General features: G+C 43.5%; 1 protein-coding gene across 1 annotated transcript; it reads right to left on the bottom strand.

The window, feature by feature from the left end:
• Positions 1-239: 239 nt before the first annotated feature.
• On the bottom strand, positions 240-25,628 carry LOC103664388. Its single transcript, XM_008692269.2, has 7 exons — positions 24,887-25,628; positions 24,583-24,748; positions 19,444-19,559; positions 18,565-18,683; positions 15,444-15,573; positions 2,447-2,584; positions 240-701 (listed from the first exon to the last, which is right to left on the bottom strand). Exons 1-7 carry the CDS (start codon positions 25,166-25,168, stop codon positions 453-455), a joined length of 1,200 nt encoding a protein of 399 aa, XP_008690491.2. The 5' UTR covers positions 25,169-25,628; the 3' UTR covers positions 240-452.
• Positions 25,629-26,819: the final 1,191 nt, after the last annotated feature.

Below are 26,819 nucleotides of genomic sequence, written 5' to 3'. Positions count from 1 at the left end.
TGATGGAAGATGGGTATGGAAGCTCTGTGCTATGGCTGTACCTGAGTTCTCATGGTTCCCATTCCAAGCACTTCTCACCCCTAAAGCCAGGCTCCCCAGTAAAGCTGTTGGGAGCATTTGGCCTGGACCACAGCACCCAATGACCAGCACCCTGAAGAGAGAATGTGGGATAGACTCAGTGATGGGAATACATCAATTTTCTCAACCTGTATGACTTTATTTTCCCTCACCGCAAAGGATTGCAGACAGAAATCTGCACAAGCCCAGGTCCAGGCTCTGAAAGAAATTTGGGTATTACCCAAAAGAAGCATGTCATAAAACTGAGCACATGCTCTAAGCCTGGTGACCCCTCAGACACCACTCCTTCCTAACAAGAGCGAGCAGATTAACCTGGTTGTGTTCTCTGTGGAAAAGGCGCTCCTACAGATGGCCACCACAGTATCCTGTGTGATTCAGTGGCTCCCCAAGCTGGGCCAGCTCCCTCCTGCGCACACACTGCCATCTGTCACCTGGAGGAGCAGGGACAGCTCCCACTCCAGGTCCTCAATACTCTGAGCCAGGTGGGCTCTTCTCACTCCCAGCATCAGGGTCTGGTCACTCTTCAGGGCCCAGGTCCCCAGATTCTCTCCACCTGGGCCACTTGCGTCTGCTGGGTAGGGTCCGTCTTCCTGCCACACACAAGGAAAGATGCTGGGAACCTCCTGAAAAGGACACAAATAGAAAAAGGAGATGTGGCCCCTGAGAGCTGTAAATTCACTCTTTCCTGAATCCACCATGTGATGTTGGCAAGACTCTTGTCACTCTGACAGTCTCCAGGCATTACCACCCATCCAAATACTTGGGAAGATGCCAACAAGTTACCTCCAGGGACTGATCTCACAATTAACTAATAAAGACATAGTGTTCCCTGAGTTTATGTTGCTACATTAATGCACAACAACAACTAATTATATCATTACATAATCATCATGGTTAATAATCTGGAATAATTATTGAATAATTAACTCTTGCTGCATTTTATAGCCCCTCAGCTCATCCTGTTTTTTTCCTTCCTTAATACTAGAGATATTTATATAATGTCTCTTTAATCTTGAAGTATCCCTGTTATTTTATCCTCACCAAATCATCTGAGCCCTTCAATGCAGCCAATGATAGGTCCCTGTGCCAGGTCCCTCCACAGTGGCACTGACATCACAACTGCCTATCTGAACTGGAGGGTGGCTGTGTAGAGACCCCACAGCTTAGTGTGACTTTTTTGGGAAAAGTCTAGATGAAGCTCAGGGAAGGAACAATAGACACACTGAGGAAAAAACACAACGGGAAGTTGGCATCTGCATTTGGGTTTCATGAGGAAGACCCACCTTGGGAGTTCAGGGAAACTTTGGGGCCTCAGGAGACAGTTCCTGCAGCCCTGCTGGGAAGGGCACCTGTGCATTTCATGACTGTTACACAGCCCCTGCTGTGTCTTTGTTTGTACACAAGATAAATTTTTCCTTTAGTCATTTGTGAGCACAGGTGCTCTTTCTTGTTGTTTTTGTCTTAAGAGAGAGGTCAGCTTGACCAAGAAGAACAGATTTTCCAGACCTCCCAAAATTAAGGCCCAGGCACATACAATGTTCTCATGGAACTCTCTGCATTTATAGAGCATTGCAGTGCCCCAACCCTGCTCCTCCTGGGTCCTCACTTCCAGGGTCCTTCCTAGCTGAAGAGGAGATTCTTTGGTGACATAGATATCCTGGCACAGATGCCCACTCTGGGAAGCCCGGTGAGGGGAGGTGTCTATGCATATTCCTCCACCAGCCAGGGCATTGCCTGTGTTTAGCAACTCAGTAAGGCAGGGAGTAGGGTGAGATGATGTAGGCACTGGCTTGGGTGCAAAAGTTAAGAGTATGCCAAAAAATTCAGGTCAAGAGAAATGGTATTCTAATGCAGCATTAAAAATCTCCAAGTGGCAAACTAAGGCCCACAAGCTGGCTGCCTGCTTTGATGAATAGAGTTTTATTGAGCTCAGTGCAGATAAAACTGAATCATGCCTTCTGTCTTTTGTCTTTGTCCACTCCAACCTTCCCTGTGTTGACACATCCAGAGACCCAAGTTAGGATGGGGGTGCAATCTAGATGACAGATGCATCTCATGTAAAAGTCCCTGTTCCAGTATGTGCTAAGCTGCATCTGAACAGCTATTTTTTTTATTGCTCCCTTTTTATGCTCCTCCTCTGTCTTTCCAGGCCATCAATTTACTTAGAGACCTGTAAACCCAAGCTGATTGAGTGGGCTTCCCTGTCTTTAGAAGTACTTGCCAAAGCAAACAGGCAAAACCAAATTTTGGCTGGTGGGCTTTCTCATCAGAGCTGGTTGTTTTAGTCTCAACCTCTTCTATGGAAGACTGTGAGACCCAGCTGTCTGTGGGCACCTCAGGAGCTGATGTGGTGGTTGGCTGGGCTTACCACAAATGCATTGTCTTCACTTGGGGGCAGTTGTCCTGGTTTGTCTTTTTCCTTCTGAAGTTCTAGGGCTTGAGCAGTGAGCTGAAAGAACTCCTCATTCAGCTCATCCAAAGTATCTTCCACCTGCCATATCTTTCTCTAGAAACAAGGGACACATGGGAAAGGCTGTTGTGGAGGTGTGCACAGGGGCCACAAGAGCAAAAAGCAGGACACCTAATGCAAGTAGGTGTGACCAGGGAGTACTTTCTTGAAGAAGGCGCATCTCAGCTGAATTTTAACAATAAACAAGAATTAGCTGGGTGGACAATGGTAGGAGGGCATGCTAGGCAAAAGGAATGGCATATATGAAAACAAGAGATATGAGAGAGGAAGGGAACATTCATCCATCTGTCATTCCATCTATCTGTCCATCCACTCATAAGTAAAGAAGGATTTATTGAGACCCAGTATGTGTCAAGCCAATGTTTAATTCTGAAATTCCATTAGTGAACTTCCATGGGGTTTATAGTCTATCAAGAATGGCAGGCCTAAAACAAGGAATTATGAGTGAAGAATGTTACCTGTGGGTTGCTGTGGGAAGGTTGCTACAGGAAGTAGTCCAACTTCAGTTTGGTGGTAGCATGGAATTTGTTTGGAAAAGTAGAAGGAGATGATGCTGGAGAAATGGAGGTGATGTGGGGGCTAGAGACAGTAGGCCACAAAGGGGCTTGGGCACTAGTCTTGGCTACTATGGTGGAGACTTTCTTTATTAATAGAATTCAATTTGTTGGGAGTGTTGTGTGCCCAGCTGAAAAACTGCTAATTTCAGACTCTCTTATAGATTGAGATTTCCATATGACTAAGTTTTGGCAAATGAGATGTAAAAGAAATTTGTTGAAAGGATGGATTTTAGCAAATCTCTTTAAAAAGACAGCTGACTCAGTCAGCCTGTGCCCTTTTGCCTTCCCACCTTTCCAACAACCATCTTGTGACCACAGGGACCATGAAGATGAAAGTCATGCTAAGAGTTATGAAGCAGAAAGACAGAACGATCCTAGAGTTTGTAGATCATAGATGCTGATGGGTTTGCTCTGCATGTTACATTTAAGCTATTTGTGAGTTAATAAAACATCCAGTTGCCTGGTCAACTTGGCTGTCATGGAAAGTTCACCTCTTGCTCCACACATGAAATGCCAGGTAAAATACAAATACAAATGCAGAACCACATTTCAGTGGGAACCCTCCTGATGCCAGAGATGAAGAAACAAGTCAGTGGTAGGAGGAAGCTGAAGGCACATGGCATGTAGGTATTTTTTCTCAAAGGCTTAGGTGTTAACTACCATCTTGGGCAGGTGTTGAGGTCATGAGGCCATTTATGGCAGGAACTGGTCCCTGGCTGCCTGAGCAAAGTCTGGACTCAGGCTCTCTATTCTCTGAAGTTGAATTAAAAACCTACATCTGGCCTGAGCACATGGCCTATTGCTGAGCAAGCTTGTTGCTCAGGGCTGAGGTTGGAACAGGTTTGATGTGAGAAATTGGAACCATGAGGTTGAGTGCTCTGTATGAGGCCAGATAACAGAGAGAGAGAGATGAGGGATGTGGAAAGTAACCTCCCAAGAGAACTGGAAGCAACAAACCCAATAGGGTGCAGAGAGAAAATTAATCATTGCTTATTGTGTGGGGATGATGGTTAAAATGATTACCATCCATTTTGGATACGAACGGCTTCCCATGTCATGTAAAAACTCCATTATGTCATGGATTGTCACAGTATCTGCTATTTTACCTTCATCAAGAAGGAAAGCAGAAATGTTCTTTCCGTAGAAAGAATTTTCCAATCTATGCCCATCCTGGGTTGTGTGAGGGAATAGTGTCAGTGACATCTGAAGGAATTTCTATACCTTTATAGGGGTGGTACTTGTTTTAGGTGAATGAGCAGAAACTGTAATCTCTGAGGATGCCTTATGGGCAAAACATTGTTTCACAGGCTTCTTTCCCATTTCCATTCCCCTTATTGTCAGATCTGCCCAAATATCTTTTTTTTCTTTTTTTTTACTAATAATTTTTTATTATATTATGTTAGTCACCATACAGTACATCCCCAGTTTTTTGATTTAAAGTTCCATGATTCATTACTTGCGTATAACACCCAGTGCACCACGCAATAAGTGCCCTCCTTAAAACCCATCACCATCCTATCCCAATCCCCCACCCCCCTCCCCTCTGAAGCCTTCAGTTTGTTTCCCTGAGTCCATAGTCTCTCATGGTTCATTTCCCCTTCTGTTTACCCCCCCTTTCTTCTTCCCTTTCTTCTACCGATCTTCCTACTTCTTATGTTCCATAAATGAGTGAAACCATATGATAATTGTCTTTCTCTGCTTGACTTATTTCACTTAGCATTATCTCCTCCAGTCCCATCCATGTGGCAGCAAATATTGAGAACTCATTCTTTCTGATGACTGAGTAATATTCCATTGTATATATGGACCACAGCTTCTTAATCCAGTCATCTGTTGAAGGGCATCTCGGCTCCTTCCATGATTTAGCTATTGTGGACAATGCTGCTATGAACATTGGGGTGCATATGGCCCTTCTCCTCACTACGTCTGTATCTTTGGGGTAAATACCCAGTAGTGCAATTGTTGGATCATAGGGTGGCTCAATTCTTAACTTTTTAAGGGACCTCCACACTGTTTTCCAGAGTGGCTGTACCAACTTGCATTCCCACCAACAATGTAAGAGGGATCCCCTTTCTCCACATCCTCTCCAACATTTGTTCTTTCTTGCCTTGTCAATTTTGCCATTCTAACTGGCGTAAGGTGATATCTCAAGGTGGTTTTGATTTGAATTTCCCTGATGGCTATGATTTTGAACATTTTTTCATGTGTCTGTTAGCCGTTTGTATGTCTTCATTGGAAAAGTGTCTGTTCATCTCTTCTGCCCGCTTTTTGATTTGATTATTTGTTTCCTGCGTATTGAGTTTGAGAAGTTCTTTGTACATGTTGGATACTAATCTTTTATTTGTAGTGTCCTTTGCAAATATCTTCTCCCATTCCGTGGGCTGCCTCTTAGTTTCTTTGACTGTTCCCCGGGCTGTGCAGAAGATTTTATCTTGATGAAGTCCCACAAGTTCATTTTTTCTTTTCTTTCTCTCGCCTTTGGAGATGTGTCATGAAGGAAGTTGCTGTCGCCGATGTCAAAGAGGTTGCAGCCTATATTCTCCTCTATGATGTTGATGGATTCCTGTCTCACATCGAGGACCTTCATCCATTTGGAGTTTATCTTTGTGTATGGTGTGAGAGAGTAGTCAAGTTTCATTCTTTTGCATGTAGCTGTCCAATTTTCCCAGCACCATTTATTGAAGAGACTGTCTTTTTTCCACTGGATGTTTTTTCCTGCTTTGTCAGAGCCAAAGGTCCATTTCTGGGTTCTCTATTCTGTTCCATTGGTCTATGTGTCTGTTTTTGTGCCAGTACTATGCTGTCTTGGTGATCACAGCTTTGTGGTATAGTTTGAAATCCGGCAATGTGATGCTGGATTTTTCCTTTTCAACAATTCCTTGGTGATTTGGGGCCTTTTCTGGTTCCACACAAACTTAAGAGCTGTTTGTTCCAGTTCTTTGAAAAATGTCATTGGTATTTTGATCGGGATGGCATTGAAAGTGTAGATTGCTCTGGGTAGCATAGACATTTTAACTGTGTTAATTCTTCCGATCCATGAGCATGGAATATTTTCCCATCTTTTTGTGTCTTCTTCACTGTCTTTCAAGAGTGATTTGTAGTTTCTAAAATATAGATCCTTTACGTCTCTGGTTAAATTAATTCTGAGATAACGTATGATTTTTGGTGCTCTTGTAAATGGAATGGATTCCCTAATTTCTCTTTCTTCAGTCTCATTGTTCGTGTATAGAAATGCATCTGATTTCTATCAAACAACATTCAGTGGAAAAAAGACAGTCTCTTCAATAAATGGTGCTGGGAAAATTGGACAGCTACATGCAAAAGAATGAAACTTGACCACTCTCTCACACCACACACAAAGATAAACTCCAAATGGATGAAAGACCTCGATGTGAGACAGGAATCCATCAAAATCCTAGAGGAGAACATAGGCAGCAGCAACCTCTACAACATCAGCCAAAGCAAATTTTTTCATCACACATCTCCAAAGGCAAGAGAAACAAAAGAAAAAATGAACTTGTGGGACTTCATCAAGATAAAAAACTCCTGCACAGCCAAGGAAACAGTCAAAAAAACTAAGAGGCAGCCCACGGAATGGGAGAAGATATTTGCAAACGATACTACAGATAAAAGACTGGTATCCAAGATCTACAAAGAACTTCTCAAACTCAATATACAGGAAACAAATAAATCAAAAAGCGGGCAGAAGAGATGAACAGACACTTTTCCAATGAAGACATACAAATGGCTAACAGACACATGAAAAAATGTTCAAAATCATTAGCCATCAAGGAAATTCAAATCAAAACCACCTTGAGGTATCACCTTACGCCAGTTAGGATGGCAAAATTGACAAGGCAAGAAAGAACAATTGCTGGAGAGGATGTGGAGAAAGGGAATCCCTCTTACATTGTTGGTGGGAATGCAAGATGGTACAGCCACTCTGGAAAACAGTGTGGCGGTCCCTTAAAAAGTTAAAAATTGAGCTACCCTATGACCCAGCCATTGCAATACTGGGCATTTAACCCAAAGATACAGACGTAGTGAGGAGAAGGGCCATATGCACCCCAATGTTCATAGCAGCATTGTCCACAATAGCTAAATCATGGAAGGAGCCGAGATGCCCTTCAACAGATGACTGGATTAAGAAGCTGTGGTCCATATATACAATGGAATATTACTCAGCTATCAGAAAGAACGAGTTCTCAACATTTGCTGCAACACGGACAGCACTGGAGGAGATAATGCTAAGTGAAATAAGTCAAGCAGAGAAAGACAACTATCATATGATTTCTCTCATCTATGGAACATAACAACTAGGAAGATCGGTACGGGAGGAAAGGGATAAAGAAAGGGGGGCAATCAGAAGAGACAATGAAGCATGAGAGACTATGGACTCTGAGAAACAAACTGAGGGCTTCAGAAGGGAGGGAGGAAAGGGAATGGGATAGGCTGGTGATGGGTAGTAAGGAGGGCACATATTGCATGGTGCACTGGGTGTTATACGCAACTAATGAATCATCGAACTTTACGTCAAAAACCAAGGATGTACTGTATGGTGACTAACATAATATAATAAAAAAAAATTAAAAAAAAAAAGAAATGCAACTGATTTCTGAGCATTGATTTTGTATCCTGCCATATTACTGAATTGCTCTGTAAGTTCTAGTACATTGGGGGTGGAATCTTTTGGGTTTTCCATATAGAGTATCACGTCATCTGCAAAGAGAGACAGTCTGACATCTACTTTGCCAATTTGGATAACTTTTATCCCTTTTTTTTGTCTGATCGCTGTTGCAAGGACTTCTAGTACTATGTTAAAAAATAATGGTGAGTGTGGGCATCCTTGTCGTGCTCCTGATCTTAAGGGAAAGGCTTCCAGCTTTTCCCCATTGAGAATGATATTTGCTATAGGCTTTTCATAGATGGTTTTTATGAAATTGAGGTATGTACCCTCTATCCCTACACTCTGAAGGGTTTTAATCAGGAAAGGATGCTGTATTTTGTCAAATGCTTTTTCTGCATCAATTGAGAGGATGATAGGGTTCTTGACTCTTTTCTTGTTTATATGATCTATCACACTGATCGATTTGCGAATGTTGAACCACCCCTGCATTCCAGGGATGAATCCCACTTGATCTTGATGGATAATCCTTTTAATGTACTGTTGGATCCTATTAGCTAGGATCTTGTTGAGAATTTTGGCATCCATATTCATCAGGGAAATTGGTCTGTAATTCTCCGTTTTGATGGGGTCTTTCCCTGGTTTGGGGATCAAGGTAATACTGGCCTCATAGAATGAGTTTGGTAGTTTTCCTTCTGTTTTGATTTTTGGAAATAGCTTCAGGAGAATAGGTATTATTTCTTCTTTGAATGTTTGGTAGAATTCCCCAGGGAATCCGTCAGGCCCCTGGACTCTTGTTTTGGGGAAGTTTTTGATCACTGCTTCAATCTCTTCATAATTAATTGGTCTGTTTAAATAATCAATTTCTTCCTGCTTCAGTCTTGGTAGTTTCCAGGTTTCCAAGAAGGCATCCATTTCTTCCAGATTGTTTAATTTATTGGCATAAAGCTGTTGATAAAAGTTTCTAATATCCTTCCTATTTCATTGGTGTTGGTTGTGATCTCTCCCCTTTCAATCATAATTTTATTAATTTGGGTCCTTTATTCGTTTGAATAAGTCTGGCCAGTGACTTATCGATCTTATTTATTTTTTCAAAGAACGGGCTTCTAGTTCTGTTGATCTGCTCTACTGTGCTCCTGGTTTCTAATTCATTGATCTCTGCTCTAATCTTGATCAACTGCTTTCTCGTGCGTGGGTTAGGCCTGTTCTTCTGTTCCAGTTCCAGCTTCTTGAGGTGTGAATATAAAAAATGCATTTTAGATTTTTCTATTCTTTTGAGTGAGGCTTGGATGGCTATGTATTTTCCCCTTAGGACTGCCTTTGCAGTGTCCCATAGGTTTTGGACCAATGGGTTTTCATTCTCGTTGGTCTCTGTAAATTGTTTAAATTGATCTTTAATTTCCTGGTTTACCTAATCATTCTTGAGCAGGATGGTTCTTAGTTTCCAAGTGTTTGAGTTTTTTCCAAATTTTTCCTTGTGATTGAGTTCCACACTCAAAGCACTCTGGTCTGAGAATATGCAGGGAATAATCTCAGTCTTTTGGTATTGCTTGAGACCTGTTTTGTGACCCAGTATATGGTCTATTCTGGAGAACTTCCATGTGCATTCAAAAAGCATGAGTATTCTGTTTTTCTGGGATGTAGTGTGCTGTATATATCTATGAGGTCCATCTGGCCTAGTATATCATTCAAAGCTCTTGTTTCTTTGTTGATTTTCTGCTTAGGTGATCTGTCTATTGCTGAGAGTGGAGTGTTGAGGTCCCCTACTAGTAACATATTATTATCTATATGTCTCTTTATTCTGGTTAAGAGTTGGCTTCTGTATCTAGCTGCTCCCCTGTTGAGGGCATCGATATTTATACTTGTCATATCCACTTGTTGGATATATCCTTTAAGAATAATATAGTGTCCTTCTGTATCTCTAACTACAGTCTTTAGTTTAAAATCTAATCTGTCTGATATGTGAATTGCTACCCCAGCTTTCTTTTGAGGTCCATTGGCATGAAAAATGGTTTTCCATCCCTTCACTTTCAATCTGGATGTATCTTTAGGTTCAGAATGAGTCTCTTGTAGACAGCAAATGGATGGGTCATGTCTTTTTATTCAATCTGCAACCCTGTGGCGTTTATGGGAGCATTTAGGCCATTCACATTGAGAGTGATTACTGAGAGATATGATTTTAATGATGTCATGCTGCCTGTGAATTCTTTGTTTCTATAGATTCTAAATTTCTGTTCTGTATCACTCTTGGGGCCTTTTTACCTTTATAGAACCCCCTTAATATCTCCTGTAGGGCTGGTTTCATGGTTACAAATTCAGTCAGTTTCTGCCGATCCTGGAAGGTCCTTATCTCTCCATCAATTCTGAATGACAGACTTGCAGGATAAAGGATCCTTGGCTGCATGCTTTTCTCAGATAGAGCTTTAAAAATATCCTGCCAACCCTTTCTCTCATTCCAGGTCTGTGTAGACAGGTCTGATGTTATTCAGATATTTTTGCCTCTGTACATGAGAAATTTCTTCACCCTTGCTGCTTTCAATATTGTATCCTTGGATCTAATATTTGCAAAATGCACTATGACGTGACGTGGTGTAGGTTTGTCGTGGTTGACCTTGGAAGGGGTCCTCTCTGCCTCTTGGACATGAATACTTGTTTCCTTTGCCAGATTAGGGAATTTCTCAGCTACAATTTGTTCAAATATCTCTTCTAGACCTCTCTCTTTCTCCACCCCTTCGGGGATGCTGATGTTTCTGACATTAGAACGTTTCATTAGGTAGGTTATCTCCCATAATCTACATTCTTGAGATTGGATTTTTTTGGGCCAAGGTTCTGTTTTAACTTTGTCTTCTAACATCCCATCGTCCAATTCACTAATTCGTTCTTCTGCCTCATTTACCCTGGCTGTCAGAGAGTCTAGTTTAGACTGCATTTGATTCATAATACCTATTCTCCTGAAGCTGTTTCCAAAAATCAAAACAGAAGGAAAACTACCAAACTCATTCTATGAGGCCAGTATTACCTTGATCACCAAACCAGGGAAAAGACCCCATCAAAACGGAGAATTACAGACCAATTTCCCTGATGAATATGGATGCCAAAATTCTCAACAAGATCCTAGCTAATAGGATCCAACAGTACATTAAAAGGATTATCCATCAAGATCAAGTGGGATTCATCCCTGGAATGCAGGGGTGGTTCAACATTCGCAAATCGATCAGTGTGATAGATCATATAAACAAGAAAAGAGTCAAGAACCCTATCATCCTCTCAATTGATGCAGAAAAAGCATTTGACAAAATACAGCATCCTTTCCTGATTAAAACCCTTCAGAGTGTAGGGATAGAGGGTACATACCTCAATTTCATAAAAACCATCTATGAAAAGCCTATAGCAAATATCATTCTCAATGGGGAAAAGCTGGAAGCCTTTCCCTTAAGATCAGGAGCACGACAAGGATGCCCACACTCACCATTATTTTTCAACATAGTACTAGAAGTCCTTGCAACAGCAATCAGACAAAAAAAAAAAGGGATAAAAGTTATCCAAATTGGCAAAGTAGATGTCAGACTGTCTCTCTTTGCAGATGACGTGATACTCTATATGGAAAACCCAAAAGATTCCACCCCCAAAGTGCTAGAACTTACAGAGCAATTCAGTAATGTGGCAGGATACAAAATCAATGCTCAGAAATCAGTTGCATTTCTGTACACGAACAATGAGACTGAAGAAAGAGAAATTAAGGAATCCATTCCATTTACAAGATCACCAAAAATCATACGTTATCTCAGAATTAACCAGAGACACAAAGGATCTATATTCTAGAAACTACAAATCACTCTTGAAAGACAGTGAAGAAGACACAAAAAGATAGAAAAATATTCCATGCTCATGGATCGGAAGAATAAACATAGTTAAAATGTCCATGCTACCCAGAGCAATCTACACTTTTAATGCCATCCCGATCAAAGTACCAATGACATTTTCAAAACTGGAACAAATAGCCCTTAAATTTGTGTGAAACCAGAAAAGGCCCCAAATCACCAAGGAATTGTTGAAAAGGAAAAACAAAGCTGGGGGCATCACGTTGCTGGACTTCAAGCTGTACTACAAAGCTGTGATCGCCAAGACAGCATGGTACTGGCACAAAAACATACACATAGACCAATGGGACAGAATAGAGAAATCAGAAACGGACCCTCAGCTCTTTGGACAACTAATCTTTGATAAAGTAGGAAAAAACATCCAGAGGAAAAAAGACAGTCTCTTCAATAAATGGTGCTGGGAAAATTGGACGGCTACATGGAAAAGAATGATACTTCACCACTCTCTCACACCATTCAGAAAGATAAACTCCAAATGGATGAAAGTCCTCAATGTGAGACAGGAATCCATCAAAATCCTAGAGGACAACATAGGCTGCAACCTCTTTGATATCAACCACAGCAACTTTTTTCATGACACATCTCCAAAGGCAAGAGAAAAAAAGAAAAAATGAACTTGTGGGACTTCATCAAGTTAAAAAGCTTCTGCACAGCCAAGGAAACAGTCAAAAAAACTAAGAGGCAGCCCACGGAATGGGAGAAGACATTTGCAAATGACACTACAGATGAAATAGTTGTATCCAAGATGTACAAAGAACTTATCAAACTCAATACACGTGAAACAAATAATCAAATCTAAAAATGGGCAGAGGAGATGAACAGGAACTTTTCTAATGAAGACATACAAATGGCTAACAGACACATGAAAAAATATTCAAAATCATTAGCCATCAGGGAAATTCAAATCAATACCACCTTGAAATATCACCTTACGCCAGTTAGAATGGTAAAGTTGACAAGGCAGGAAACAACAAATGTTGGAGAGGATGTGGAGAAAGGGGATCCCTCTTACACTGTTGGTGGGAATGCAGGTTGGTACAGCCGCTTTGGAAAACAGTGTGGAGGTCCCTTAAAATGTTAAGAATTGAGCTACCATATGATCCAGCAATTGCACTACTGGGTATTTACCCCAAAGATACAGATGTAGTGAAGAGAAGGGCCATATGCTCCCCAATGTTCATAGCAGCATTGTCCACAATAGCTAAATTGTGGAAGACGCTGATGGAATATTACTCAGCCATCAGAAAGAATGATTACACAACATTTGCCGCAACATGGACGGGACTGGAGGAGATTATGCTAAGTGAAATAAGTCAAGCAGAGAAAGACAATTATCATATGGTTTCACTCATTATGGAACATAAGAAGTAGGAAGATCGGTAGAAGAAAGGGAAGAAGAAAGGGGGGGTAAATAGAAGGGAAATGAACCATGAAAGACTGTGGACTCTGGGAAACAAACTGAGGGCTTCAGAGTGGAGGGGGTGGGGGATTGTGTTAGGCCAGTGATGGGTATTAAGGAGGGCACATATTGCATGGTGCATTGGGTATTATATGCAAATAATGAATCATGGAACATTGCATCCAAAACTGGGGATATACTGTATGGTGACTAATATAAGAAAATACAAATTATAAAAAAAATTTTAAAAAGGATGTAAGTAAATGTAACATTTAAATATATAAACGAGTACATTAATATCATGATAACCCACTTAGTTGGACTGCAGTGATGGCTCGTCTTTGCCCCCTCTGGACCTATGCCTTTCACCATGTTCTTCTGTAGTGCCCCCCCACTGTGTGTCAGCTTTTTTCTCATAGCTTGAAGCTGAGCTCCACCATCTGACTTCCTTTGGCCACTAAGATAGGCAGAAGTCACCCGGTGCCACTTTTGAGCCTGGGCCTTAAGACGCCTTTTGTGATTCTGCCAATATTGTAAGAAGGACATGTCCAGGCTAGCCTGCCGGCCCTGGGAGGAGGAGGAGAGACCCTTGATGCGCAGTTGCCCTGAAACAGTGTCTCAGGCAAGCCCAGTCTGGATCTGGGGCCCAGGTGAAATGCAGACACCCTGTGAGATCCAGAACTTCGGGGCAAGCCCAGACCAAATTAGCTGAACCCCCAGACACAGGAGCAATAAACGTTTATTGTTCTTTGCTGCTGAGGATTTGTGTTGTTAGTACTGCAGCAAAAGTTAAGGGATAATCAGTAATCATTCTTACATTTTGGGCTTTCTCATTTCAGTTTTTCTCTCTCTCTTCCCTCAAGCTAGTTTCACTACTGCTTTTATGGCCCTCTCTTTCTGTTTTTCCCATGTGTCTTTTTAAGAATATATATACCCACATATGAAATCATTCCACATGTGCAATTCTTTATCTTCATCTTTTACCTTAATAACATTGAAAATTCTCTATAACCTTATTTTTCATAAAGGCATTAATATCTCATGATAGAGTTCTACCATAATCCAGGTAAACCCTTATATTATCAGAAACTTAGGTCATCTCCATTTATTTTTATAATATAAAAAATTTCAATGTCCTTGTTTCCTCATATTTGCCTGTATTTAAAATTTTTTTCCCTTAGAGAGATTCTTAGGATTGGAGATACTGAGTGGACTGAATATTTTAGAGATTTTTGACACAAAGTGCCAGGCTGCTTTCCAACAAGGTTTTAACTTTTTATCCTCAATCAGCTGGATGTGGGAGTATCTATCTCTTTCATCCTCACAAACACTTAGTACTTTAGTTAAATGTTTTAGGTAGATATAAAAGGTCATCTAGTTTAATTAACATTTCTCTGATTTTTTAAACATTTTTCATATAATTTTACATGTTGGTATTTCCTTTCTCTTAGGGCCATTTACATATTTTTTCCTCATAGAGTAAAAGTATCTGTTGATGGTAAATTTTGACCTAGAGAATCATGTTTTATATTATTATGTGATCAAACCTATTGTTGCTTTTCTTTGGGATTTTTTTCATTGTTTTGAAGATTCTTTTAAACCTTCACAGGCTCCCACCTCTTGCCTTTATGAATATTATAGATGTAGGGGCCAGGGGCAGCCCCCAACCAAGGCCAGCCATCTTGGCATGGAGATTATGCCAAGTTTAAAACAATCATGGCCCAAAGGGCTTGACTTCCCCCACAACCACCTAAACTAATTTAGATAGAGGACCTGCTCCAGGACAAGAGCTGTCACCATAGAAAACTACACTATAATATGAACTAGGTGTGGTGGACAGGGAGGAATGGACTGAGGCCTGTTGCATCAAAGTCCACACTATGTCCTATTGTTTCTGGATGACCCAGCAAACATTTGTTGACCAAACATTTACTCTTTTTATTGTCCTGTAAATTGCATTTCTTCCTTTAAATTCCGTATCCCCTTCTCCTTAGTTCAGGATATACCTCATTTTGTCTGACTGATTTTAGAATCTCATGTCTGCGTGAATTCCCCATATGTATGAAATTAAATTTGATTTTCTCCTATTAATCTGTTTCATGTCAATTTAATTCTTAGTCCAGCTAGAAAAATCTTGAAAGACATAGAAAAAATGATTTCCTCCCCTGCATAGACAATCAGTGAACACTTAATGAGTGATTTTCTTGACCAACATTCTCCAATCCAAATTTCTTTTTCCACAAACTATCCCTCCCAGTCATGTTTTCTCCACCCCTGTGTTTGATTTCTGAACCCCAGAGTCACATACAGTGTGTAGGTAACAAGCAGGGCTGAAAGATGGGACAGCTGAACAGCTCAGAATCCTTGGAGGAGGCAGAGGCTCATAGCATTCCCTGAGGTGAAGAGGACCTTGGTCACAGAGTTAGACTCCTACCTGCAGTTCAGGATAGGCTCCATGCCTGTGTCCTGCCCTGAGGCTCCACAACCTAGAACCTGGGCTCATGGTATCTCCTCTTTTGGTGGCACACTGGGGGAGCTGTCCAGGTCCCAGGTTCTGCTGGGGGCTGGGGAAAAGGAATGAGAGACGTCCTTTCAGGCCTCTGCTACCCAATAGTACATCTCCCCAACCAGAAAAAGGACATATTGGCCACTTTCAACTCCTCCCTAAGGTGTCAGGCATTAGAGAAGGATGATATTATTAACATGACAGAGAAACTGATAGACATGCATGGATTCCCTGAAACTGCACCCACACAGCCATGCCTGCCTCAGCAGGTAAGTGACTTCTCAGTAATGGGTACAGAATATGCCATCCAGAAATATGCCAACTTGGCATATTGATTATTTTGAGGGGAAGGCAATTGACAAGAAGCAGATATAAGGCAAGCTCTCTGCCCTCACCCTATTTACCTGAAAGCAGAACATATATTTTAAAGGTACTTTCCTCCCTTTTCTAGGAAGGACAGGAGTTAATCCTGAGACAACTCTAGATACTTAACCAGCCTGGAGATGGCACCAAAGGAATTTACATAAAAACCTTGCTAAAACTAGCCCTTATTCTCCACTAGTTCCCCCATATATTTACCTTCTCACAATTTGATGCCCTAGAAACTCAAAGCCTTTTCTTTTGTCTTGTCACCTCTCTAAAAATTTACTGTTCTTCTGTTAAGATGCTGTGTAAGCCTCAGTTCTAAGGACCTTCCTTTACATTTCACTGAGTGCTTTCATGTACTATGTGTATGTTAATGAACTTGTTTGTTTTTTCTCTTGTTGATCTTTTGTCAGTCTAATTTACAGGGCCCCAGCCAAGAATCTAAGATGGGTAGAGGAAAGGAATTCCCCCCCCCCACATCAGTCTGGCCATGCCCTGTGAGGGTCCCCTTAGGAACTCCCCAAATGGTGTTCCTGCTGGGGTCTAGTAACTGCTCTGTGACCTTACCCTTCAGGCTTGGAAGGGGGAGATGTTGGCCCAGTACTACTTGCCCCAGGGTACTGTGCTAGTCTTTGTGGTTACATGTACCTGCCTACACCTTTATACGTCCTCCTTAAATTTTCCATCTAGAAAATGCCAGCTGCTTCCTGCTGGAATCCTGGTCAATAAAGTGCTATACTGTTCGGACTCCCTTTGAGAAACTCAAGTCTTGATCTCAGTTTCTGCCCCTTGATATGAGAGGGTTGGACTGTCCTCAGTGAGCTTTTGGGCCTCTGGGACTGATCTCAGTTCATGAGCTATGCCTGAGCTTTCTCACATCCATGTTTTTGTCAACACTGTTCCCCTCCAGGAACACCCTTCCCCAATGCTTCTTCCGGTTAGACCCCTACTCTTATTTTAAATTCTATTTCAAAGTATACTACCATCACAAAATCTTCCCTGATCCTTGCAGACATCTTTAAACTTCTAGAGCCTTTTAGTATAATCATTTCTTCTTCCTGACTCCTTCAGCTCTGTATCAAAGACAGCAATAAATATCTGCTGAATGAAATTATCCTTAGGTTGTAGCTCATGACACTGGCTGAAAAGTGTTTGCTCAAGATGCATAACTTTTGGAGCAGAGCCCACTCTAGAATCCAGGTCTCTGGATTCTGAATGTCAGAGAGGAAGAATTTCCTCTGCCCTTCAAGATCCTTCTAGTTGGACCAAATCAAATTGACATAAGACAGATTAACAAGAGAAAATCGAATTTGTTTCTTATGTATGGGGAATCCACATGGATGTGAGATTCCAAAGACAGGGAAAATGAGGTGCATATCTCATTCTGAACTAAGGAGAAGGGGTAGGGGTCTTGGATTTCAAAGGAATCACAGGAAGAATGAGAGTAAATGTTTGGTAAACAAATGTTTTCTGGACCCACAGAAACAATGAGACTTAGAAGACTTTGATCAAACGGCTTTGCTAGCTTCCTCCCTACCTACCATACCTAGTTCATATTACAATGTAGTTTTCTACGGTGACAGCTCTCTTCCTGGAGTAGATCCTCTACTTAAATTCTTTCAGGCAGTGGGGGTGGGGGTGTGGGTAAAGAGACTTCCTGAGTCTGCTGGGTTTTGATAGCTTCTAACTCAAAATAATCTTCATGTTGAGTGGCCCAACTTTGGGGGGTTGCCCTTGGCCCCTACACTAACTTGCCTTTGTGTGATTCCCTGCTGGAGTCCCTGATCCTCCAGGAACCCAGGCCTGGTAACTTTGGCAGGAGAGTCTAGATTCCTCTCCCCTTGCTCACAGGACACTTTATTTGTATACGTTTTCTAGGTACCCTAAACAAGGAAATCAATGGAAGAAATGTTTCTGAGAGGAAGGACTGTTGTAGCTTTAGTGGAGGGATTAATGGGGAGGTTAGTGCAGGGTGGATGCTGAGATTCAGACTCTCTAAGCTGATATCCCAGCTCCATTATATAACTTAGCCTCTTTGAAACCCAGTTCTCTCATCTTTAAAAAATGGAGCTAGCAATAGTATCTACTTTATAGTGTTATTTTTAACTTAGAGAGCAGATAAAGTGTTTACATCAGGTCCACTACATACAAAGCAGTCAATATGACTATTACCACTTATTGTTATTAAAGGGGGATGAAGGGAGAAACAGACCATGCAACTAAATGCGTGGACAGAAATCAAGTCAACATAAGCAAACAGGTCCATCTCAGCCTTTTGGTCAATTTGGAAGAAGAACAAGTCAACCATGTGGCTACATGTTGGAGGAGACCATGTATCAGAGGAAGGAGAGTTGGAAGGAGGTGGGGTGGAGTCTGGTGAAGTCCAGAATCACCCAGAGTGAATGTGACCTTGTTCCCATGGGTGAGAACAAACCCAGTAAATGACATGAGTTCTGATGAGTTACTCAAACCAGCGAACCCCTTGGTAAACCAAGGTAGCCAGGACAATGGGTGAATTACTATGGGCAGAGCATCCCAAAGCCTTCAGCTGGATTTGAGTGGGTTAAGGCTTTAAATCAGGTTCTGGTTATGAAAAATAAGATTCTCAGTACTGGGAGTTAAGGACAACAACCAAAGAATACAGCTGCTATGTGCAAGGCTTAGTGCTGATACCTGCCCCCACCTTGTACTTTGGTGCTCATCATCCGAGGGTAGAAGCTGTGGCTTCAGGGGCATGTTACTTGCCAGGTGAGAATCTTGTTGACAGCTGGGGAGAGGCTGTTCACCAACCTGACCAGAGACCTTGGAAGAACAGACAGTCTTGCAACTTTCCTTCAGTTTTGGGCCCCAAAAATAACAGTGATGGACAAGTGCATCATTGCTGAACCAACATGGGAATCTGCACTGATCCGAGCTTGGGATCCTGTGTCTTGGTGTGGCCAGGCCACTGACTGCCTAGTGTTCCTGGGGCCCCAAGTGCTGGCTCAGTAGCAGATAAGACCTGATATGTGTCATGGTCTCCCTTTTCTAAGCCCCCACAGGCACTTTGGGAACAAACTTAACTGTGATGGATTCTGCCCTGTTGCACTGGGGATGTACCAGGTAATGACTCCTGAACAGAGGCCCTCTGAGTCTTTCTTCCCTTTGACATGCTGCTCTCAGGGTAAGATCCATGAATTGTGCTTCCCTTCTGAGCTCTGTGTAAGAGGCCAGATCATCAAGGGGACTGGGGAGATTATCTCTGACACACAGCTTAGAGAAGATAAAGAGCTGAAAATAGGGGTTAACCTATGAGTACAGGCTGTGCACCCTGGGTTTCTGAATAGAATGCAGACCCAAGAGTGTGAGACCCAAGTATGTATGTGTGTGGTATATGTACACGTGTGTGTATGCATGAGTGTGGTGTTCTGTGTGTGTGAATGTGCACGTGTGTGGTTGTATGTGGTGTGTACGTGCATGCATGTGTGCATGCGCACACACCAAATGAGTCTCCACCACGTTGGGGTGACAATGAAGCTGTTCGCATATACAGGTACACTCTATCACCCTGGGCGGTTTTCACCTTTCTGCTGGCACCAGCTGACTGCCCACATGCATGAGAAAGTGCCGATGCCAGGGCCACGATCACTCTGTCAAGCTCTGGCTGAAAGTCCAGGAGTGAGACACTGGCAGTGCAGCCTGGGGAAGGAGAACACAGAGAACAGCTACAGACACAGTTGTCTCATCTGAACACAGATGCCCCACTTCACATTTACTTGGCTTTTTCCCATTTTTTTTTGAAATTCAATGAAGCTATGATTTATTTGTAAATGTCTTGGGCTACAGAACGTGGATTAGCATGGCATGCATGTGCACAGATAGGATGAACCAAAGCCACAGGGATTTCATCTGTTTCCCACAGTGTGCTCCACGCACTCCCACAAAGCTGGATTTGTATGTCCTTCAAAATAGGGCAGTGTCAAGTTAGTATTTATTTTATTTTTTAATTTTTATTTTATTTTTTTGACTTTTTCCCATTTTTGAAGCCTTGTGTGTGAGCCTCTTTGTTTTTTATTCCACTTCTACCTCCATCCCAGAGCTGGCTTCCATCTCTCTCTTTCCTTCAGAGAGTCTCTCCAATGTGCTAAATATATGTGGATTGAACCTTGAAGACTACATCATGGTTTTTTATGTGTGAATAGTTAAATTTTTATACATACTCTCTTCCCTTCTTATACAACTCCTTCTGTTTCTTCTTTTTTTTAAACTCAGAAATGATTAATGATCTTTTATCTCCATACGTAATCTGTTACTTGTGACTACTTGAACATTTTTGAGTGCTGCATTTTGTTTGTGCCCCCCTCCCCCGCCAGGCCAACTTAGGATACCTGCTGCCAAGACCAAAGCTGTGCTGGGGTTCACACCCAGCAGTCTCCAAGAACTACACTGTGACTTGCTGAAATACCTACCCAGAGGGAACCTGATGGGCTACAGGGTAGTTTTGCCAAACTATTATGTAATTTCTTCTTTTTAATTTGCTAAACCTTCATCACATAATTTTTTGGAAAAAAGTGCTCCCCATCAAGAAATAATGGAAGACTCTGCCTTCAGTTAGCAATAGCTAGGAAAGTAGTAGGCTTCATTTAGTCTTCTACGCTCAGCTCCTGTCGGTGCCCATGGAGAGGATTTTCAGGACATGAAGTTTTTACAGCTTAGTCCCAAGCCAATTTCTGAGGAAGGTAGGGGTTTTTTATTTGTTTTTTGTTTTGTTTTGTTTTGTTTTGTTTTTGGTTTTTTTTCCCTTCTCATGATCACTTGGCCAGATGTTCCAGCTGAGAAGTGTATGGATAAGAAGTTTAAAAAGAGGGAATGATTTTGAGAGGTCAAGGAAAGCTCTTAACAACATTGTTCCATCCCCAGGATTTCACAGACCACACATGCACACAAGTACACATGCACACACACACCTGTGTGCCAAGGAGGGCTTCTGGCATCTGTCTGACCTGTTCCCCAACTCCTCTCCGCTAGGGCTTTTGAGGACACATGGCTGTTATCTTGTGAAAAGTAAGTGCTTGGATCTCAGCCTCAAATGCATTCTGGAAAGCGGTCTATACTGAGGAACAAGGGGTGAGACCCCAGCCCAGCCTGGCCAGTCTGTCTCCCCAGAAGGACCAGGGAGATCAGTGGAAAGGACTGGGGCTGGGATCTTGGCACTGGAGCCTGGTGGCTGAGTGGTGGGCCCTTTGGGTCTACTGAGGTGTGTTCCTTCATGCTCTTTCAGCTAGAGGCGGCAGAGGTTTAGTGTAAGGGCTACAGGTGGAGAATGGGGTTTGGCTAGCTGCTCTCCATATAACTTTGGTGGGCTTTTTAGCCTCTTTAAGACACTCTTCCGTCATCTGTAAAATGATGGTAATGTCACTCATAGATTTCCTGTGAGAATCGAATGAGTTAAATGAGATAGTGCTTTCCCAGTGTTTACAATGGCCCTCAAGGCTGTGGAGGAGAGCTTGGAGAAACTGGGGTCCCAGAGCCCCCAAAGCCCCAGGCAGCTGTGCGCAGGAGGAGTGGGGCATGCTCCCTTCCTTGGTCAGATGACCTGTGTGTGCAGATCTTCTCCAAGGAAGCTCCTTGGTCCCCTCTTGATGCTGACAAGACAGCATCCTAGCCTGGTATCCAATGGCTGAGGCAGGCCCTTGGGAGCCGTCCTATAAGGAGTCTTCTGTCGAATGTTCTCAATGCTGAGTTAAGGGAGGGGCTTATTTTTCTGATTACACTAAATAGACAGAATAGATAAGCATCTGATGAGATGCTGCGCATATTATGGGTTGTTTTAACTCTTTTTCCTGCCCAAATTAGAGGCTAAAAAAAGTTTTCTTTCTCTAAATAACTCCTATAACTTGAAGAAATTTAAGGAAGCATTAAGCCAGGCAAGCATTGTCTACTAGCCTTAAGAATCATGTTTCCCCTCTAAGTGGTGAATGAGCTGTGCTTCCCCTGCCGTCCTTACAACACACCCTGGGGATGGAGAACTGGGGTGTGCCCTTCGGGACCTGTGGGAATAAACAAAGAATCCATCAAGTTAATTCTCATTGCTATGACTTGGTGTTGTTCTGAGGGGCATAGCGTAAATTCTGCAGGTTTAGCTTAAAAATGGCAGTGTTAGGCCAGAACCAGGAGACCCTTCCTTCTTGGATCTGACTTTTCTTCCCTTGAAGGAGGCAAACATAAATTCTCTGAACCTCTCCAAAGGCACTTGCTGACCAGGTGGGTTTGAGGGTCTTAGGGGTTTTGCAGAGCAGCTGCAGGAGGGGCTAGCCTGGGAGGGCCAGTGGGATTCTGATTTAAGGGGAGCTGCTGGGGGCAAATCCTATTTACTAGATTCTTTCTATGCAGTGGCTTCTATACTTAAGAATCACAACACATACTAAGAAATTCATTGTTCATATACTCCTCCATATATGTATGCATAAAACTGCAAGAAGAGTTGTATGAAGCCATATACATGTGTTGCTTCTGGTAGTTTTGATTTTATTCCTTTCCAGGTTTTTTTTTTAATGCTTCTTGCAACTTATTAAACTGATTTATAATAAGCTACAATCTGAAGTTTGACAAACTGCTCCAGGAGATGGAGAATCAGCTGATTTTCAATGAGATACCATCTCACACCTGTCAGAATGGCTAAAATTAAATACACAAGAAACAACAGGGGTTGGTGGGGATGCGGAGAAGGGGAACCGTCTTGCACTGTTGGTGGGAATGCAAACTATTGCAGTCACCCTGGAGAACAGTGTGGAGGTTCCTCAAAAAATTAAAAATCAATCTGACAATTGAACTACTAGGTATTTAGCCAAAGGATACAAAAATACAGGATTCGAAGGGGTACATGCACCCTGATGTTTATAGTAGCATTATCAACAGTAGCCAAATTAAGGAGAGAGCCCAAATGTTAAATCAACTGATGAATGAATAAAGAAGATGTGTGTGTGTGTGTGTGTGTGTGTGTGTATGTAATGGAATATTACTCAGCCATCAAAAAGAATGAAATCTTGCCAATTGCAATGATGTGGATGGAGCTAGACTGTATTATGCTAAGTGAAATAAGTCAACCAGAGAAAGACAAATACCATACAATCTCATTCATATGTGGAATTTAAGAAAGAAAACAAATCAACATATAAGAAGGAGGAAAAGAAAAAAAAAGGAGAGAGGGAAACAAGCCGTAGGTGACTCTTAATACTAGAAAACAGAGGGTTGATGGGGGTTTGGGGGGATGGGCTAGATGGGGGATGAGTATTAAAAAGGGCACTTGTGATGAACACTGGGTATTGTATGTAAGTGATGAATCACTAAATTCTACTCCAGAAACTAATATGGCACTGTATGTTGACTAACAAAATTTAAATAAAAGAAAATAAAAGAAAGTCATCTGGTTTTACTGAGGTCTGGATTCAGATGTGGATGACTTGCAGCAACAAGCTTGGATTTTCCTGCCTTGAGGTTGGGCTTTCACAGAGCATGCTTTGGGGCTGGGAAGTTCTTGGTGAGCTCAGGAGTGCTTGCTCCAGGAAGCACACAGCCTCCTCCAGTGTCCATGGCTCCTGGCCTGGGAGTGAACACTTACCCTGTCTCTACAGCGGAGAAGGCTTGTATACGCTCTAGGAGCATGTAGCCAGGCTAGGGAAAGCTGTGGGTAAGCCTGCTGGTATGAGTTGCTAGGTGAGTTCCCCTGCCTTGGGGACACAGTCTTGCAGAGAGCAGCCTGGTGCCCCCTTCCCACCCCAGACTGGTATCCACTGGACACTTACAGGGAGAAAGAGGGGCCAGGAGCAAAGGGGACAACAATCCTTACCCTTACAACATGGAAGTAGAGTTACCCACTGTGGTAGTTAGAGCTGTGCTTTATTCAGTGGCCCAAACACAGAGACATCAGGGCCATTCAGGAGTAGCTTAGAGCCCACACACCCAGAACTGCCATCTGCCAGCCCCACCCAGGACAATGCTCAGTTTTGGGTTCTCTAATATCTGATTGTGGCTGTAAGTCAGAGCATGTAGGGGGACCCAGGAATGTCCCTCCATACCCTGTCCCTGTTCCATCATAAGCCCTGCCTAACACATGCTTCTTTACAGTGAAACTCAACACCCAGGTCCTAAAGGAAGAAGCCTTTACAATCTGGGAATGGTTAGACTCTACCAGGTGGCAAGAGTATTTCAGGGTATTTCAGAAGCTGTTGTAGGAGGGGCTTCCACAGGGAGCAAATAAATATTCATCTACAGACCTGCGAGGCTGATGGGATTTGGGGTCAAGTGGACTTTAGCTTTCCATTATTTACTCTTTTGTACTGATGGAACTTTTCTAAGGAGCATGTATTGCTTTTGCCCTTTAGAAAAACAAAACTAAACATATAAACTAAGGAGACTCTCAAGGCCTTAGGGTCCTTGACATCCTCATATCCTACACAAGGCCAGCCCTAAAACACAGCAGTGGATGTGGCCAGAAGGAGAGCTGGGGCAAACATCACTCTGCCATCTGCTATTGCAATCTCCCTCCCTCTCTGGTAGATCACGTTCTTCCCTGGGCCCAGGACCATCTTCGGTGATCAGGGTCATTGCTGTCCCGTTATGACACAGGGATGATGAGCACCAAGTGAGAGGATAAATATGAGATGCACAGTTAGGTGCTATACAAAGTTCATATTCCCACCCCTGGGCACCTGCCTCTCACCTAGAGGACGCTGCCAGTGCTCCCTGGGTGAAGCTGCAGTGTGGCGGCCCCAAGATTCCTCACTCTGCCCAGTGTATGTCCTGGAAGCAGCTTTGACCTCCTTCCCTGGGTCTCTACCCCTGCCCAGAGTTTGCTGTTCAGTTGTGCTGAGATGCTGCAGAATGTCCTGGAAAAATCAGAGCTGTGTCACTCTCTTGGTTACGAGTGTTCTTCTTGGTTCAGGCAATTTCCAGAAGTGGGTGTTCCCTGTTCCTTGGGATGGTAGGGATGATGGTGGCTTGGTTGTCTGGGAACTGTGACTGACCTTGAGGCCCTGGAGCTGCTGGCTTGCACCCCTGTAGAAGGCTAGTGCATCACTCCTGTGCTTGTTCAGCTGGGCTGCCACATGCAGGCTCTGGTCCTCAAGCTTGTCGTAGAGGGTACGGATGCTGAAGTCCTCTAGGATCTTCACAGGGAATGGCTCTCCTGCAGGAAGAAGGCTTGGAGTGAGACTGTGGGATGGAGCAGAAGCTGGAAGCAGCTTCTCTCCTTCCCTTTGAGGTTTTGTAGGCAGGTATGCAAGGACAGAGGAGAGCAGAGGAAGCATGTACAGGGGGAAGGTTAGTGCTGGCAGGAAAGGCAGGGGTTAGACTTGATGGGAGCTGAAGGAGGGGGGAGACCTTCTCAGCAGCAGGTAGCAATGGCTGTGGAGAGAATCTCTTCTGTGTGGGGTGACAGACAAGGAGCTCTACAACCTCTGTCTGTCGGGCCCTGTGTTACACCAGAGTTGGGTGGTGGGCACTGCCTCCCTGCTTTGCTGAGGTCTCCCTGGCCTCAACAAGATGGCAGGCCCCTGAGGAGGCTGTTTGCTGGGTAATGCAGGCCACGTCTGGCTGAGTAATCTCTGCCCCTTCCCTCTGCCTGAGTTCATCTCACTGTCCTCATGTCCCCATAACCACTCTGTGCTCACCTTCAATAGCTCTGGCCCCACCTGTCCCCACTGCTCTGTGGATTTCTGTTCAGCCTCGGGTGTCCCACAGCACCTGGCAGACAGCAGAGGCTCTCTAAGTACTTGTCTGGCTGAGGGTCTCCTCTAGGCTTTAGGCTGGAGTGTGACCCAGACTGACCCCTAAGGGAGTGAATCTGGCAACTCCACTGTGGCTGCTGGGCCCCAGTGGGGTTCTCACTCCCTATAGGAACATCCCTTGGCCGAGGGTCTTAAACCCCTTGACCCCCTTCTCCCTCAAACCCATTCTGCTCTGCTAGGACACATGTGAGTGAAGGAGGCAACTTTCCAACTGCCTTTCCCTGTGGAGCTGGGCCTTGAAGGAAGGAAGAAAGAAGGAAGGTGTTGTGAGGGCCCATGTTGGCCTAGGGCTTGCTCAGAGAGTGGCCTGTGGGAGTGTGAACATGAAGCTGAGTGAGTGTCCATTGCCAAGCCTACACTACTCTTTCCCAGGACTGATGGGTGCAAGAGGGGAGAAGGGTAGTCCCATTGATGCTGACAAAGTGATGCAGGAGTTCTCGTTCTGGGTAACAAACATGGGCCCATCCCCTGCACAGCCAAGCTTTGCCTTCCTTTCTTTTCTTTATAGCCCAGATGGGGTCTGTCCCCTGAGCTACCAGCTGTTTAGGTGGGAAGGGGGTGGGAAAGCAGCTTTTCAGATCCCCTACACCACCAAGATCTTCTCTCTATGTGCCCCATCACATGCCCCCCGTGTAGAGGCACTTCACCCTCCCTATTGGGCCAGTTCTCTAACCAAGAGAACCTTGTGCCAGCACCTCCTCCTATGGGAGATCCCAGCAGTGAGCCCCCCACCCCCAGCCCCGAGCCTGAATGGAGGCTTCCTTTGAAGATTAAAGTGCTGGCATTGATCCCTGACTCTGTGTACCTTTCCCTGTGTCCACCTTGTGCATGCTCTGAACAGCCCACCCTGCTGATCACCCCCAAGCGGGGACCTAGGGTGGGAAGGGTAGATTTGTCCTGGACTCAGTCAGTCCTCTATGTCTGCACTAGCAAGGTTGCTGTCCTCACTGTCCAGAGCTATCTCCAGGAAAAAGATGACCACCCTCTGAACCCCATGCAAAGTCATAGCCAGGGACAGCACAGAGGTAAGCCTGCCTTGGATGGTGTATGTGTGTATGCATGTCTGTGTGTGTGTAGGTGGGTGTATATGCAATGTGTATGTATGTGGACACTTGTGGATGTGTGTGTGTCTGTTTGTGGATGCACGTGTGTTGTGAGGAGGCTTGTGTTC

The sequence above is a fragment of the Ursus maritimus genome, unplaced genomic scaffold, assembly GCF_017311325.1.
Source record: "Ursus maritimus isolate PB19 unplaced genomic scaffold, ASM1731132v1 scaffold_10, whole genome shotgun sequence".
Taxonomy (NCBI): Eukaryota; Metazoa; Chordata; class Mammalia; order Carnivora; family Ursidae; genus Ursus; species Ursus maritimus.
Note: the sequence above shows the minus strand (reverse complement) of the source record. Positions and strands in the feature narration are given on the sequence as shown.

Excerpts from the sequence above, each read along its gene's own strand:
- LOC103664388 (XM_008692269.2), bottom strand. The coding sequence starts at position 25,168 with ATGCTTCCTCTGCTCTCCTCTGTCCTTGCATACCTGCCTACAAAACCT. Across the intron at positions 18,684-19,443 it reads CAGCTGGTGCCAGCAGAAAG|GTCTCTGGTCAGGTTGGTGA; the intron begins GTGAAAACCGCC and ends TGTTCTTCCAAG. Across the intron at positions 15,574-18,564 it reads GATGAGCACCAAAGTACAAG|CCCCCAGCAGAACCTGGGAC; the intron begins GTGGGGGCAGGT and ends CCTTTTCCCCAG.